General features: G+C 47.1%; 1 protein-coding gene across 1 annotated transcript; it reads left to right on the top strand.

Moving 5' to 3' along the window:
• The first annotated feature begins 1,012 nt into the window (after positions 1-1,012).
• Positions 1,013-13,181, top strand: CRABP1 (cellular retinoic acid binding protein 1). Its single transcript, XM_035138122.2, has 4 exons — positions 1,013-1,102; positions 3,008-3,186; positions 6,279-6,392; positions 12,910-13,181. Exons 1-4 carry the CDS (start codon positions 1,033-1,035, stop codon positions 12,958-12,960), a joined length of 414 nt encoding a protein of 137 aa, XP_034994013.1. The 5' UTR covers positions 1,013-1,032; the 3' UTR covers positions 12,961-13,181.
• The last annotated feature ends 3,674 nt before the right edge of the window (positions 13,182-16,855 follow it).

Here is a 16,855-nt window from a genome sequence, read left to right as displayed (position 1 = left end):
GTTTGGCAGTCCACCCTATAGAAGGAAGGAAGAGCTGCTAGATAAGAGAAGGCCAAGGAGCAGGACCTGAGCGAAAGGCAGCCCCACAGTCGCCATTCACAGCACCTGATCTTCAGAAGTATACACTGCCTTTTACTTTTACTTACAGCCCTTCATCACAAGATCTCAGGGCACTTCACAGAATAAAATACAAGTGAATAGTTAAAGCGAAAACAACAAAACAACAAGCCTCCCACAAACACGTTAAAAGGCCGCTGAATATGAATCCGCCCAAGGCTTCTGACAGCCAAGGCAGCCCAGAGCCACCTGGCTAGGAAGCCACCTTCTGCCCTCTCCTCCGCGGAAAGGTTAGAGACCGCGGAAAGGTCTAAGTTTCAGCATCCATGGTCCAGTCCTTGAGGAGGGGGAGGGCAGACGCCCCCCTCTCCTGCTCCTCCTGAATAGTGCTTCCCCTCGGCTCCCTGCCTCGGTCTCCCAGCTGCAAGGGGGGGTGCTGAGAGGAGGAGCGATTCTCCTTTCGGGGAACCCCCAGGCGGCAGCTCCGGACCCGCGCGCAAGCTGGCTGCCTGAACGGCGAGGGGCGAGGGATGATGGATGGGGTGGGTGCTTCTGGAACGGAGAGGAAGGCTGCGGGTGGATGGATGGATGGGGGGGGTGAGGGGAGAGAAGAAGCAGATGGATGGGTGGCGGGTGGCTCCCTGGGGGGAGCGGGGGGGAGGTGGCAGAGCGGAGAGGCGGGGAAAAGCGCAGAGACATTGGGCCACCTCGCAAGGTGCCTGCACAGAAGAGGGAGAGAGAGAAGGAGGCAGAGAGAGAGAGAGAGAGAGAGAGAGAGAGAGAGAGAGAGAGAGAGAGAGAGAGAGAGAGAGAGAGAGAGAGAGAGAGAGAGAGAGAGAGAGAGAGAGAGAGAGAGAGAGAGAGAGAGAGAGAGAGACGCTGCCTGCCTGCCTGCCTGCTTTGCTCGCCTGCCGTGCCCTGCCGTGCCCTTCCTCCGTCGTCGGGTCTCCGGGGCAGCTTCTTCCTTCCACAGCGATGCCCAACTTCTCCGGCACTTGGAAGATGAAGAAGAGCGAGAATTTCGACGAGCTCCTCAAAGTCTTGGGTGAGCAAGGAAGGGCAGCCTTGGCCACTGCGCCCGGGTCGGGGGGGGGGGCAGGACGCTAGACAGGATGAGGCCCGGGAGAGGCTTGGCCGGGGGGCTCCAGGGGGGCGGAGGGGCTCCCCCACAAAACACCGCCCCCAGGTCAAGGGGGCAGGCGGATCCTCGTGCACACGTTCACTCGGGACGCGTGAGAGCGGGACGCGATTTGAGTGCGCGCCAGATTGCGACCGAATCCTCCCGGGCCCGTTTACTCGGGAGTCACTCGTGGCCGCCGGGTTCCGGGGTCTCACCGCGTCCGGGAGCGCGGCATGGGATCCGAACTATCTCGCTCCGGAGTCGGGGGAGTAGCTGCCACGCCCCGTGGGGCTTTACTCCCAGGTAAAAGGTGAACGCGGTGGGTTGAGGCAAGTTTACTCAGAAGGAATCGCCGCTGTGCTCAACGGGGCTTACTCTCAAGTAAATGGGGGGAGGGGCTCAGGGTGGAAATGAGCGCGTGGGGATTCTCTCTCCCTCTCTCTCTTTGGGGATCGTTTTAGAAAGGGGGGGGGCAGGCTGAGCCTGTGTTCCTGCAACGTTTACATGGGAGGAAAGCCTCCTTGAACGCGTTGAGACTTACTCCTGCGAGCGAATGGGCGGATCTGACCATTTTTGTTTCTCTCGGTTTCTTACTTTTCCACTCTTAACTTCACATTTCCACATATTATTATTATTATTATTATTATTATTATTATTATTATTATTATTATTATAAAAAGTCATCTTGAATATTCATCCTTTTTTTTACTGTGACTTTCTCCTAGTATACTCATGACTGTATGCAATTCTGCAAAGCAATTTCCCTTAATACAATGCCTTTTTGTATACTAGATACCTGAATATATGCCTTGTTTTACACACACTGGACTCTGGGATCCACCTCTTTAGGTACAAATCTCCAGTCCAGAGAACCACAGTGCAGATTCCCAAGAATTGCTTGTGTTGTGGTTCTCCTATTGTTTCGGGAAATGGGAATTAAGGCAGTTGGCCTTAACAGGTGGACTGAATTGCGTGTCTGCCCCATCCCCCCTTTTCCTCACCCCCATATCCACAGCCTCTGCTCGTGAGCCATTGGGGAAGGGCCCTAGTTAAGCCTTAGAGTACCTGCCTGCCGGACAGAAGTTTGCAGACTCAGTCCCCAGCATCACCAGGGAGGGCGGGGAGAGACCCCCTGCCTGAAACCCCAGAGAGCTGCTGCCAGTCAATGTGTGCAATACTGAGCAAGATGAACCAGGGGTCTCTTCTGGATGCTAGCTGCTGGAAACCACAGGGGAGGAGAGAGCGCTCTTGTGCTCAGATTCTGCTTGTTGGTTTCCCCCAGAGAGGCATCCGGCTGGCCACTGTGTAGAGTTGACAGGAACACCCAAGGGCCATATAGTCCAACCCTCTTCAATGCAGAAATCATAACTAAAGAATTCCTAGCTGATGGCTCCAAACCCTGTTTGAAAACCTCCAAGGAAGGAGAGTCCGCCACTTTCCCAGGGAGTCCATTCATTGTCAAACAGTTTTTATTGTCAGAAAGTTCTCCCTGGTGTTTAGTTGGGATCTCATTTGAATCCATTGGTTTGGGTCCTCCCCTCCAGAGCAGGAGAAAACAAGCTTGCTCCATCTTCTGTGTGACAGGACTTCAGCTATTTGAGGCTGGCTATCCTGTCACTTCTCAGTCTCCTCTCCTCTGAGCTAAACACACCCAACTCCTTCAACCATTCCTCATAAGGCCTGGTATCAGACCCTTGAGCATCTGGGTTGCCCTCCTCTCTCTGCACACCTTCCGGCTTGTCAGTCTCCTGGCCCAGCAGGCTCTTCATGGTCGTCTTCTGTTAACTTTGTGTTCAGCGTCATGGTTCCCCCTCCTTGGTTTTTGCCCAGGGGTCAATGCCATGCTCAGAAAAGTAGCCGTAGCTGCTGCCTCGAAACCACATGTGGAGATCCGCCAGGAGGGGGACCAGTTCTACATTAAGACTTCCACCACCGTCCGCACCACCGAGATCAACTTCAAAGTGGGCGAGAGCTTCGAGGAAGAAACCGTGGACGGGAGGAAGTGTCGGGTAATAAATAACCACTGTGTGCTACTGCCTTATTCATTTAAGGGTTTTATACTCTTTTTCGCCACTATATTGATTTATTTCACTATAAAAGTATTTCTATACCACCATCTCATAAAACATCAGGGCAGTGTGCAACAATCAAAAACACTATTAAAACCACAAATGATCATTCAAGGGACTGGTTGATTTAGCAGCAGCAGCAGCAGCAGCAGCAGCAGCAGCAGCAGCAGCAGCAGCAGCAGCAGCAGCAGCCTAGGTCTCAAAGCAGCTTGCAGATAAGAAAAGAACCATGCAAAGGGCACCATTTGAAACAGGTTAAACCCTCAGAGAATAGTAATGCTGAAACAATGGTCATAGGCCCAAACCCACCTGAAATAGAGCCATTTTCACCTGAGCAGAGCTGGCCCACCCCTGAGGTGGGTGTGAACCTCCTCCCTCAGGCAGCTGGAGGCACTGGAGGAGCCCAAGCCCTGCCTGGGGGGTTGCTGCTCATCTCCCCCACCCTGGGGCAGAGAAGGCAAGCGGCAATGCCTTGCAGAACAGCCTGGCAAGGTTGGGGGGTGAGAGGGGCACGGGGGCACATTCCCCTTTCACCTCAGGTGGCAAAACAGTATGGGCTGGCCCTCCTCTGAACATCTGAAACTCAGCAGGGACAATGCCCTCCTGATTTGTAACAGGAGGCAGTTCCACAGAGTTGGGCCCACTGCCCAGAAGGCAGGATACTCTGCTATTCATTTATTTGTTATCACATTCTTATCCCACCTTACCTCCAAGAACCTCAAGGTGGTTTATGTGGTTGTTGCCACTCTCCATTTTACCCTCACAACAACCCTGTGATGTGCTAAGAAATGGCACAGGGTCGGTCACCCAGCGAGCTTCATGGCTGAGCTCCCAACAGGACACTATAACAACAATCCCACCTTAGAATTGCAGAGTTGGGAGGTACCCCCCCAAGGGTCTATGATTTTATGACTCAAATGTGCATGTATTAATGTATAAAGAGAGATGCAAATATGAGCTGGCTTTCAGAGGTGGAAAACAAGTCTGGCTCTTTCCATCAGGGCTTACTCTGAGTTATGGGGCACCGATGTGATTTTCTGGGCCTAAGGCAGTGATAGTGTTCCCAGCAGACTAGCAGAGACTGGTCACTGCCTCTTTGCTTAACCTACCTCACAGGGTTGTTGTGAGGGTCCAATGAAGAGGGGGAGAACAAGGCACACCACCTTGGAGAAAAGATGATATATATGCAAAGCTGAGAGGGGTCTTGTCATCTGGGCAGCCCAGGACCTCCAGACCCCCTGTCCAGGCTTGCGCCCCAGGGAGGTCCCTTCGGTGCTCCTAAGGCAGAGATTTGACTTCACCCTTGGAGGTGCCCTCCTTTGCCTCTTGAGACAGACAGATGCCAACAACAGTTGGAATGCAGTCCAACACTATGCTGCCCAAATCAATCATCATCATCATCATCATCATCATGGTGGGTAGGACTAGATGACCCTTGGGATCCATTCCAACCCTACTGATTCCATGATCCTCATCCAGGGGTTCCTTGCTCTTGCCATCAGCCACATAAGATGGGTCCTTTGAGATTTGGGACAGATTTCTGAGAGATCATCCTGATTCCAGAGGCAATTAAGGACCATAAAGGCATTGCTGATTGGGATCTCTCCAGTCCAGAGCCTTTCTTATTCTAGAAAATTGTACATCCTCAGGCTGCTACAATTTGATGTGCCAGGATGTGTTTTATCTGTTTGTCACTCAGGGGTGCCAACTTGAATAAAATATTGTGGGTGCCAGGTAAGGCCCACCCCACATAATGCATCACATGACACAGCACTTGAATGGCATTGAACGTTAACTTTGAGGGGGCCCAATATTTTGTGAGGGGGGCAAGTCCCCACAGCCCCACTTCCTCTTTTTTGGTGCAGGGATGGGGGGTGGGGAGGAGAACATCCTGTTATCTTTTATAGCCTTGAATTGATGAGCCCTGCATGCATTTTGTTCTAGTTTCCCCAGCAGCAAAGTGTCCCATGAATATTAGGACAAAGGCATTGCTACCCCCAGCCCCCCCCCCTGCCTCACCCCTCCCATCGTTGTCTCTTGTTTGTTATTCAGAAATCCTTTTCCTTCTGGCGTTAGCCTTTCATGGAGTCAAGTCGAGAGGTACAAAAATAATAGCCATTAACGTTAGGGAAAGTGGATGGATCCTTATGGATCCCAACATGCAATCGGCCATTTGCTACCATTTCTCTGCTTTGGCTGTTTACACAAATAAATTCTGCCTGCTTCTTGGGACTGTTTATCCAGCCCTCTGCACCCACCACTTTGAATTGCTGGCTGTCTAGTGGTTTGAGTGGCGTGAGATGACTGATGTGCTCCAGGCTGCTGCACTTGGGGGCTTCCTAGCTGGCTCTCAAGCCCCTTCTTCTGGGCTCTGCCCCTCCTCAATTTCCACCTTGGTTGGGGTGTATATGTGTGAGAATAGTTTTGGAAGGCTGATTAGGACCCTACACTGGCAGGTAGAGGGGTCCCAATCCAGCTGGGCCCCATGCACCTACAAATTGCACTACCAAAGGAAAAAAATAGTTAAATAGATCAGGATTGCCCTCTGTGATCAATCCACTGCACTGCTTGGGAAGGGAAGTCATGGCAAGTGAAGCCTTTGCCTTGCTCTGTTCACTCTCACCTGCATGCGTAGCACAGGTGAACCGTAGCAAGGAGGAGGAGGAGGAGGAGGAACAGCTTTAGGATATGGGCAGTGGGTCCCTTGCTCTGGTGTGGGCCTGGCCAGGTGACCTTTACACCTGCAAACATATCAGACCAAGCCAAAGCCCACCCCATATCTGTTTCATTCAGCTGGTAGTGGCACCTCTGTCACGGCTGCGTAACTGTTTTGGCACCACAAATGAGCAACTACGGAATGGATGACATTCAGTTTCTGTGAGGGAAGGTAGCATTGATGGGGGGCAAAATGAAGACTGAGAAGACAATGCTGTTTAATCTGGATTCTTTAGGCTTGTCATGAAATAATGCAGCTAACACCCCCCCCAAAAAAATGTGCGGATTGTGTGTGGGGGGGTACTCTTTGCTTGCAGAGTTTACCCACTTGGGAGACTGAAAACAAGATCTATTGCAAACAAACTCTTCTGGAGGGAGAAGGCCCCAAAACACACTGGACGAGAGAACTGGCTGGAGAAGAGCTGATTTTGGTAAGAAATTTTAATTTTACAGGGTTGGGTCTTGATGGTAAGGGTGGGCTTTCCTGGTACATAGAGAAGCCCCATTTTCCCTGTTGTGTTCATACACAGCATGGTGGCCAGCATGACTAATGGTCAGGGGTAATGGAAGCTGGAGGCCAACAAAATTGAAAGGGCACCATAATGTCTTGGAGCAATACTGTATTTTGGGGGGCAATTAACATGAAGGTCTTTTGCGAAGGGACCCACCAAATCCAGGGTCAGCCCAGTAGGGAGAAGACAGGAGTCCAGCTCCCCTCACCTACAGAATACCCTTTGCTGTAAAAAATAGACCCAGAACCCTCTGCGTTAGAAGTGGAAGCACAGAGTGGCCCCATCCTGTCTCCCAAGATCTTCAGTCCTAACCTCCACTTTACTTAAAATGTTTACAAGCCTCGCTTTCATAAAAAAAATATAACAAGGCAGAGTACAGCATTCAGACAATACAACAGCCATAAAAACATCAGAAATACAGCAAAGGAAAAAAAGGTTGGTTAAAAAGTTAGATTGCAAATAAATAAATAAAATGTCTGCACAGTAGTTGATAAGATTCCAAAATGAAAGCAGGGCTGACTCCTGCTGGACTTCTTCTGGCAGGGAGTTTCACAGGACAGACAAAGGTTTGGTCTTTGGTAAAAGCCAAAAGAACCCAAGCCTACCCCCCCCCACCACCACTACAAGTGCTGCATCGGAAAAATGCTGTGGTTGAGGAGGAGCAAAAGGACTCAGGTGAACCTCCAAGGTCCTTGGAAGCTCTACTCTTGCAACTTCTCTGTCAGCTATAGAAATCTAAAACCTTTAGGAGAGGGGGTTTTTGAGGATTTTTATTTCATAAAAGTTATATACCACTTGACTCAAAAGAAAAACACCCTTAAAACAATCTACACTAAAAACGAGAGCAATTTACAACAATAAAACAAACAAAAAGTTTTAATATGAAAACATTAAAATTCACAGCAGCATTTCCAAGCACCTAAACAAGCATCAGCAGGCAAGTGCCAAAAAGAAGACAGTGAAGGTGCCTGCCTGAAATCAAAGGGTAGGCGCTGCCACAATAAAAGATCCGCAGAAACAGGTATTATGTGGCACCTGCAGGGGGACAATGCACTGGCTGAAGCAGCTGAGTGGGCACAAGTGGGGGCAAGGCCACCTTGTAGGCTCAGATTTTGGAACATTCTCCTCCCACACACACCCTCCAATCTCCATTACGACCCATTTTCGCAGGAAGGAAACTGCCACAGGTATTTGAATATTGAATGTTTCCTTAGATAAATTACAAATAAGTTCTCCCTCCCCACCCACTACACACACAGACTTTATTTTCCTGATGAAAGCAGCCTGAAGACAAATTTTGCAGAGTTCATTCATTTTTTAAAAAAATAGTTTTATTAATTTCCAATATATAACAACCACAAAAAGAGCCGGTGGGGGGGGGAATCAAAAACAAAATCCCAACTCTCCCCGCTTCTCCCTTCAGAATGGATCGATTTAGTTAAGTTTTGCCAAAGTCCAATCTGTGATTTCGGTAGTTGCCATTCTTCAGGGTTATCAGTAAAGTGTTTTATAAAAGAATGCCAATTGTCTACATAATTTGTGTTATTCATAGAATCATAGAGTTGGAAGAGACCACAAGGGCCATCCAGTCCAACCCCCTGTCAAGCAGGAAACACCATCAAAGCATTCTTGACATATGCCTGTCAAGCCTCTGCTTAAAGACCTCCAAAGAAGGAGACTCCACCATAATGTAAACATAAAGCATTGATTACATTCAATGCATGTAATCTCTTTGTTAATTTTTCCAATACAGCAATAACGAGAGATACAGAGATGGTCCAATCCTTGCCAATTCTGTGCCTCTAGAAGGCATGCCTCTATTAAAAGAAAAGTAATTAGTTCTTCATAACAAAGTTCAGATAGCCCTTAAAAAAATAGTTAATAATCGCAAACTTGAAGTACATTTCACATGTTGACCCATAATGTAGCTTATTTTTGTAAATCCCCTCTGCCAGAAGGGCTTTTCATGTGAAGTGTTGTACCTATACTATTGCAGCCTCTCCAGCACAATGGTGGGATAGTTTTATTAATATAACTACACCGTAATGGTGCCAAATGCCATCAGTGTAGTAATTAATGTGTATCCAAATTGAAACTGATTTTAGTGGTTTTTTAGGCCACAAATTATTCCAATCCACCTCTGCAATCTCTATCCCTGGATCAGATGTCCACTGTTGTTTCACGAAGTTGCATCCTCCAATTGCTAACTCATTAATTATTTGATAGAGTTTACATACATGAATGCATTGTTTATAAAATAAAAATTTCAAAGGATGTTAAAGGTCTTGTGGCATGTGCTTTAATTTCGGTTTGATATGAAATACTCTATTCAATGAACATAAAGCAAATTTACACCCTGAGTTCCCATTTTTCTCATTATTTGTTAGCTGAAGCATTTTCAAATAAATAAATTAGTCTATAAAGGTCTTTCTCTCTCCATTTCTGAATAACATTCTTTTCCTGTCATATCAAAATTGGATGCAGTACAAAAGGTATTAATGGAGAGACTGAGGGAGTTAATGGAGGCGGCCACATCTTCTTGCTTTCAGAGCTGCCTTTGTACATGGATTTATTAGAGAATCAAAAATATTTTTATTATGTATTAAACAGCGTAGACTCAGTGCTCTATATATTTCTATCAAACTCCATTTGCTGCCATGGTTTATCATTTGTGTTGTGTATTATTCCAATTGCATTTTGAATATGACATTTTTATAAATGAGGTAGAGCAAGCTCTCCCCCCCCCCCCGACTGCAGACAAAGGTCAAGGGACCCCTGACCATTAGGTCCAGCCGTGAGCGACTCGGGTTGCAGCAAAATAAAAAAATTCCTTCAGTAGCACCTTAAAGACCAACTAAGTTTTTATTTTGGTATGAGCTTTCGTGTGCATGCTACTGAAGGTGCTACTGAAGGAATTTTTTTATTTTGCTTCGACTCAGACCAACACGGCTACCTACCTGTAACTCGGGTTGCAGCGCTCATCTCGCGTTATTGGTCGAGGGAGCCAGCGTACTGCTTCCGGGTCATGTGGCCAGCATGACAAAGCTGCTTCTGGCGAACCAGAGCAGCACACGGAAATGCTGTTTACCTTCCCGCTGTAGCGGTACCTATTTATCTACTTGCACTTTGACGCGCTTTCGAACTGCTAGGTTGGCAGGAGCTGGGACCAAGCAACGGGAGCTCACCCCGTCACAGGGATTCGAACCGCCGACCTTCTGATCGGCAAGCCCAGGCTCTGTGGTTTAACCCACAGCGCCATCTGCAGATAGATCAGAGCTAATTGTAATCTGGGTCTTTTACCCTAGTGTGCAAAGTTTAGTATCATCTTTTGCCTTTTTAAAAAATTCTCAGTTGAAATACAAATTGGTATAGTCTGAAACAAAAACAATTTTTTTGGTACCGGGTAGAACCATCATTTTCACTGAGGACCCTCTTCCCATCCTTTACTTTCCTGATGAAAGCAGCCTGAAGACAAATTTTTCATAGTTCACAGATCACACCAAGGGGGAAGGAAGGTATCTACAAATCAATTACCATCCAAGTCAAAGACCAGAGGCTTTCGAGCAGCTTGAAAGAAAGATTCATAAGCCCCCTCCTCTCTCTCTCCCTGAGGAAAAAAATTCATGCCTCAGCCAATTAAAGCCAGCAAGTGTGGGACACGGATGAATGAGTGAACATTTTTATAAATGGCATTGCAGAATTGTGAAATTGAATGCGGCTGGTGAGAAGGTTCAACACACAGGTTAGAAGCTCATGCAGGGCTTTGATCTCCAGTGGCTGTGACTTTTCAGCCTCCAACTCAGCTGAGCCCAAGCCCTAATCCAGGGGTCCCCAAACTTACCAAGCTTTGGGCCGGTGCCCGCAGCGCCGATTGTGCAGGAGGGCGGAGGAGTGCACGTCCGTGGGCATGCACACACGCTATTTCCAGCACACTTCCAGGTCGGAAAAGTGACGGAAATAGCTTGTGCATATGCGCACGGACCTCCTCCAACCCGGAAGTGCACCGGAAATGATGCTTGAGCATGTGCGCAAGCTATTTCCAGCATTTTTCCGGGTCGGAAGTGGGCAGCCATGCCGTGCCGTGCCATGCTGGTAAGAGCGGGTGGCGGCAGCGGGCGGCGGGGGTCGTCGGGCGCTGCATAAATGAGCCTCGCGGGCCACATCTGGCCCCCGGGCCGTAGTTTGGGGAAGCCTGCCCTAATCCCTTGAACATTTCCACATCCACCCACCCACAACAATCTTAAGGATAATAAAATTCCTTCCCGTAGCACCTTAGAGACCAACTAAGTTAGTCATTGATATGAGCTTTCATTTGCATGCACACTTCTTCAGATACACTTCGTGTGTGTCTGAAGAAGTGTGGCATGCACACGAAAGCTCATACCAATGACTAACTTAGTTGGTCTCTAAGGTGCTACGGGAAGGAATTTTTTTATTTTGTTTCGACTATGCCAGACCAACACGGCTACCTACCTGTAACTAAATCTTTAAAGGTAAAGGTAAAGGGACCCCTGACCACCAGGTCCAGTCGTGACCGACTCTGGGGTTGCGCGCTCATCTCGCACTATTGGCCGAGGGAGCCGGCGTACAGCTTCCAGGCCATGTGGCCAGCATGACAAAGCCGCCTCTGGCAAACCAGAGCAGCACACGGAAACACCGTTTACCTTCCCGCTATAGCGGTTCCTATTTATCTACTTGCATTTTGATGTGCTTTCGAACTGCTAGGTTGGCAGGAGCTGGGACCAAGCAACGGGAGCTCACCCCGTCACAGGGATTCGAACCGCCGACCTTCTGATCAGCAAGCCCTAGGCTCAGTGGTTTAACCCACAGCACCACCTGGGTCCAACTAAATCTTTAGGATGATATAAAAAGCAGAAGTAGCCATGCTGACAAATTGAAAAATCCATATTCAGGCAACATGTTATCCCAGATCCACATATTATACCTTTATTAGGTCACTCAAAATGTTACAATATAGGGTGTCGGCTTCGGGTCCCTCAGAACTCTTCTTGATGTAGCAGCCATGGCGTGTGCTGGCATCTAGCCAATCTTAAGATCTTCCGATGGTCGTTTCCCAGGCACCTGACGTCAGTGGGCCCTTGTCAGGGGCCGAGTCTTTCATGGGGGAGGTCCTGCCCTGTGGAACTCCTTGGCAAGTGGGAATCTTCCCTGCTTCCTTTTAAAAACTGTGCTCTTCAGAGAGGCCTTGGGGATTTGCACTTGTTTTTAACAAGTTTGCTAATATGCTCTTGATGCTTTCACTGATATTGTTGTGGTGCTGTAACACAGCACCATTATTTTCCTATGAGAGACAGAAAGAAATAAAGGGAGGAGGGAGGAGGTTTCAAGTTGCCCTCAAGGTGGCCAAGAAAAACACACAGTAGTAGCTGGTCCATGCCTGAAAATTCTGGATGGCATTGAACTAAATTTTACTCAGTCGCCCTACTTAAATTAATGGACACAACCTAGCCATCTTCATTAATTGCAATTGGTAAAACTTAAGTTGAATAAAAAGGTAAAGGTAAAGGGACCCCTGTCGCGGACGACTCTGGGGTTGCAGCGCTCATCTTGCTTTACTGACCGAGGGAGCCAGCATTTGTCCGCAGAGTTTTTTCCTGCTTCATGTGGCCAGCATGACTAAGCCGCTTCTGGCGAACCAGAGCAGAGCATGGAAACACCATTTACCTTCCTGCCAGAGTATAAATACCTACGGTACAGTATTTATCTACTTGCACTTTGACGTGCTTTTGAACTGCTAGGTTGGCAGAAGCAGTTGAATACTGCCCCTTAAATCCAGGTGTTATCCAGATCTCTCCCACTTCTATGGGTTAGCTCAGTATTAACATGGGTGTAGTGTTTAGTGACGCGGGTGGTGCTGTGGTCTAAACCACTGAGCCTATTGGGCTTGCAGATCAGAAGGTTGGTGGTTCGAATCCCCGTGACGGGCTTAGTCATGCTGGCCACATGACCCGGAAGCTGTCTGTGGACAAATGCCAGCTCCCTCAACCTGTAAAGCGAGATGAGCGCCACAACCCCAGAGTCGTTTGTGACTGGACTTAACTGTCAGGTGTCCTTTACCTTTACCTAGCATTTGGTGAAGAGTGCTTGGGGTTCTTTTAAGGGGGAGGAGACAATGATGGTGCTATCATTCCTTGGATGTGAGGGCGATCTGGCTGCGACATCTGTCACCCCATTGATCGCCAGGGTTGATTCGGCTGATCTGGCTGGTGCTATCATTCCTTGCCCTTTCTGAGCAGACCCCACTTTTCCTCATTGCTCTTGCCTATCCATGTGCCACAGTCCCTCTGGGCCCAATCCATGTCACTACCCAGAGCAAGAGAGCAACACCCTGTCACTTCTTGGCAACAGAGGGAGTCTTGCACCCTTTCTGCTGTCTGATTTGCTTGGATGTGTCTCTTTTTCTGTTCCCCTCCAGACTTTTGGTGCGGATGATGTCGTATGCACAAGAATTTACGTAAGAGAATGAAAAGTACCAGCCACCATCGAGCGGGTGGGGGATGAAGAGATGGATTAACAAGCAGATGTTGTGAGAGAGAAATCCTGTGCCGTAAACATCCCTGTGTGTGGCCTACAGAGCAGCCTCCTACGTGACCGTACATGTCATCTTGAATCCCAGGCGACCAGCCCATGCTTTGGGCTTTTCACTTTGATTACAAGCCCTAGTCTCATTAGAATTGTGTCTCTGTGTGTTCCTCATCTCTTTTCCATTCTTTTGCTTTGTGTTTTATAGTTTACAAATTTGTATGGTTTGAGCAGTAATTAAATTGATTGCACATAATGCCCACTGCTTTGAAAAGGTTCCCCTCCTCTTCTTTTCCCTCCGCACAAGGAGCACAGCCAGCGGGATGCCATGGCTATTGTGGATGAGGGTGGCCCAAAGACTCAGGCCCCTCCTAGAACTGGAGACCACTCAAACCTGCAGGGTTTCTGAGCAAGAAAATGAACTTATCAGTCCTAGGAAGCTTAAACTGAGTCAGGCCAATGGTCTCCCAAGGCTCAGCATTGCCCACACTGACTGGCAGCTGCTTGCCAGAGTTTCAGGCTGGGCTTTCCCCCAGCCCTGCCTGGAGATACTGGGGATTAAGCATGGGGCCTTCTGCATGCCAAGCAGATGCTCTGCCACTGAGCTAGGGTCTGTCTCTTGTCCGAAGGCTTTCAGTTCCCTCCAGCAATGAAAACTTCCAGAGGTGAACTTGCAGGGCTGGTGGTACCTTAGAGCAAAGGTAGCCAATGTGGCAACCTCCAGATGCTGCTGGACTACAACTCCCATCAACCCCAGCCAGCAGGGCCAGGGCTCAGGGGTGATGGGAGCTGTATTTTTTTTTTAATTTTAAAAATAGATCTTTATTCAAATAATTCACAAGAAATACAAAATCAAATACACAATAACAGAAAAAACATTAAAAGTTCGAAAAACTAAGAATCAGGTAGCATAAAAGAATTACATATTAAATCATGAGTCCACTCTTTGCTCTTTGCTACATAAGCTCGAAAAGAAAAGAGCTTATGTGTTCACTTTAATAATTATAAAAAGAGTTGAAAAAAGGAAAAAGAAAAAGAAAAGGGAAGAGAGAAAAAAAGAAAAAAGGGGGGGAAAGGGTAAAAATATTAAAAAAAAATACTCTTCCTATTATTTGCGAAGCGCGTCCCTAAATACATTAATTACTCCGTTGCTGTATCACTTGCTTCCATATAAATTCTAGCAAATTTTAACAATTCATACAAAACTTTGTATCAAATTCTCCTCTTGAAATTTATTTGATTATTCTAAGCACATCACTATATTACATTCTAGATTCTCTTTCTCCAAATAATCCTGTACATATCTCCATTCTTGCATGATCCTCTGCCTGGGTACATCTCTAATTATAGCTGTCAATTTCGCCATCTTCAAGTATTCAATTAATTTTCCCTGCCAATCCTGAATTGTGGGTATTGCATCACCTTTCCATCTCATTGCCAATAAGATCCTAGCTGCAGCACAAGCATATAACATAATATTCACTCTGTCTTTTGGTATATTAGAAGGGATAAGACTCAACAAGAATATCTCGGGGCTTTTTTCGAACGTACATCTCAACAATTTTTTCATCTTTTCATAAATTTTGTTCCAATAGTCGGCTACCTCAGGGCATGTCCACCAGCAATGAAAAAAATTCCCAATTTTCTTTTTACATTTCCAGCATTTACCATCCCCTACCTTATAAATTTTTGCTATTTTTTCCGGCGTAACATACCACCTGTAAAACATTTTTAATACATTTTCCCTGATTGACATACAAGCTGTGAAGTTGGAATCTACTCTCCACAATTTCTCCTTGGCTTACTGAAATAGGTCTCCCGATATCAGTAGCCCATTTTATCATCACGCTCTTGGTTAACTCATCTTTCAATTCTTCCTCCAATAAGAATCTATACATCTTCCCCAATGGTTTTTTATCATTTTTTATTATTAATTCTTGCAATTTGGATTCTTTTGCCGGTGATGGGAGCTGTAGTGCAGCAACATCTGGATGGGCACAGGCTTCCCATTCCTGGGTTTACCTTGGGCTCCTCCAACCTCTTCGGCTCTGCAACCCTTCAGGCATGCTCTGCCCCAAACGAGAGACCAGAGTAGCTTATCATAGCTCTGCTGGGTCAGATTGAAGGTCCCTCTGGTCCAGCACCCTTGACCCAAGAGTGTCCAATCAGATTCCACCTGGAAACCCGCAAGGAAGGAAACATCTCTCACCACTGACTTGAGCCTTCTACGTCCAGGGAGCGATCACAGCCAATGTCATTGACAGACCTGCTCCCCCATTTCAGAGGCATCTCTGATAGCAGCCATTGCTGAGCTCTAATGCTGAGCTAATTGCACCTTGGATGGAAACATGCAGCCCACCAGCGCTCACCTTGGGCCTGCAACTGGGGCGGATGGGAGTTGGGAATCCAGCCGCACCTGCTTCCCCTCCCCGCACAGAGAAGTCTTTCTTTGCACAGTCCACAATTAACTCAAGAAATTTGTTGTCAAAAGGCAGTGCTGGAAACCTGTGGTCCCTACAGACGAGGTAGTATTTTTCATCCCTGTTGACTAGAAGATTACAGCTCAGCATTTAGAGTTTGAGAGCATTTAAGGACAAAGCACACTGCTCATGCAGTGTATCACTGTACAGGGAGCAGCAGCACACAAGCTTTTTCTGATAGATCCACTTGCTTTTTTCCATGGATTACCAACTGTTCAATTGTGCTTAATCTCCACAGCTTAGTTCTTGAAAATAACTAAGAGGCAATCCTGAGTTGGTAAACCTGTTTCTAGAGTGCACCACTTTAGTCAGCAGCTGGGGCTTCGACACAACAGACAGCGCTGCCATATGAAAATTAAACAAATCCCTGCATCTAGAAATCTATCCTATGAAGAAGCAGCATCCATCCAAGCATCACTGTCTCTCTCACACGGTCTTTTCTCTGGGATTCCCATTAGTGGTACCATGGCAGAGCATTGGGTCAATTTAGCAGCAATGTGAAAATGAATATGCAAATGAGAAATGATGTGAATATCTAGAATCGTAACATGATTCTTCCCATCCACTGAAACCTTTGCACCTCTCCATGGATACAAAACATACATTTAATCTGTTATCAGTTTCAAAGCCATCCAAAATGTTTGCCTCATAAAACAAAATGAAGGATTGGGAATGGTTTCCTTGGGTAGTTACCCCCCCCCCCGACATTTTGTTAAGTGTATTTTATTACTTTTATACATGTGCTAAACATGAGTTAAAATACAACAAGCAAGAGCAGCTGATCTGTCATATCTTGAAAGGAGGTGTAATAAATAGCAGCTTAAAGTTGGAACCATACTGAGAACCAGTTTATAATGCACGTTAGAGGCTCTGCTCTGATGATGTTTCCATGGGTCTGGGGAGGTGATTTAGAAACTCCCTTTGAGTGCAGCCTTCCTTCTGCAGACCATTGTGGCCATCGAGTTCAGTACTGTCTGCACTGACGGACAGCAGCTCTCCAGGATTCCAAGCAGGGTTCTCCTCCAGCCCCCAAGATGGATGCTGGGGTCCAAACCTGGGACCTTCTGCATTCAAAGCAGGTGCTCTGCACTGAGTTATGCCACTTTCCCACTGTGTGAAAATTGCTGCCCAGCTCCTTAAGCCATTTGACATTTTCTCCTTAGGGCAAACTGCTGCCTCATCTACTTTTGACCCTGATCCCTTATGCAAGGGGAAGTGCTTCTCCACTAATTCCAAACAATGCTGCATACTAAAACACTCACAATAGGAGCACTGGCCTGTTAAATTAAGTTTGAATTCGTTCAGACTACGTTAATTTATGAATACTTCAGAGAGAGCAATTATTTGGGTTTCCCCCTT

The sequence above is a fragment of the Zootoca vivipara genome, chromosome 14, assembly GCF_963506605.1.
Source record: "Zootoca vivipara chromosome 14, rZooViv1.1, whole genome shotgun sequence".
Taxonomy (NCBI): Eukaryota; Metazoa; Chordata; class Lepidosauria; order Squamata; family Lacertidae; genus Zootoca; species Zootoca vivipara.
This window is presented reverse-complemented; position numbering and strand designations above follow the sequence as displayed.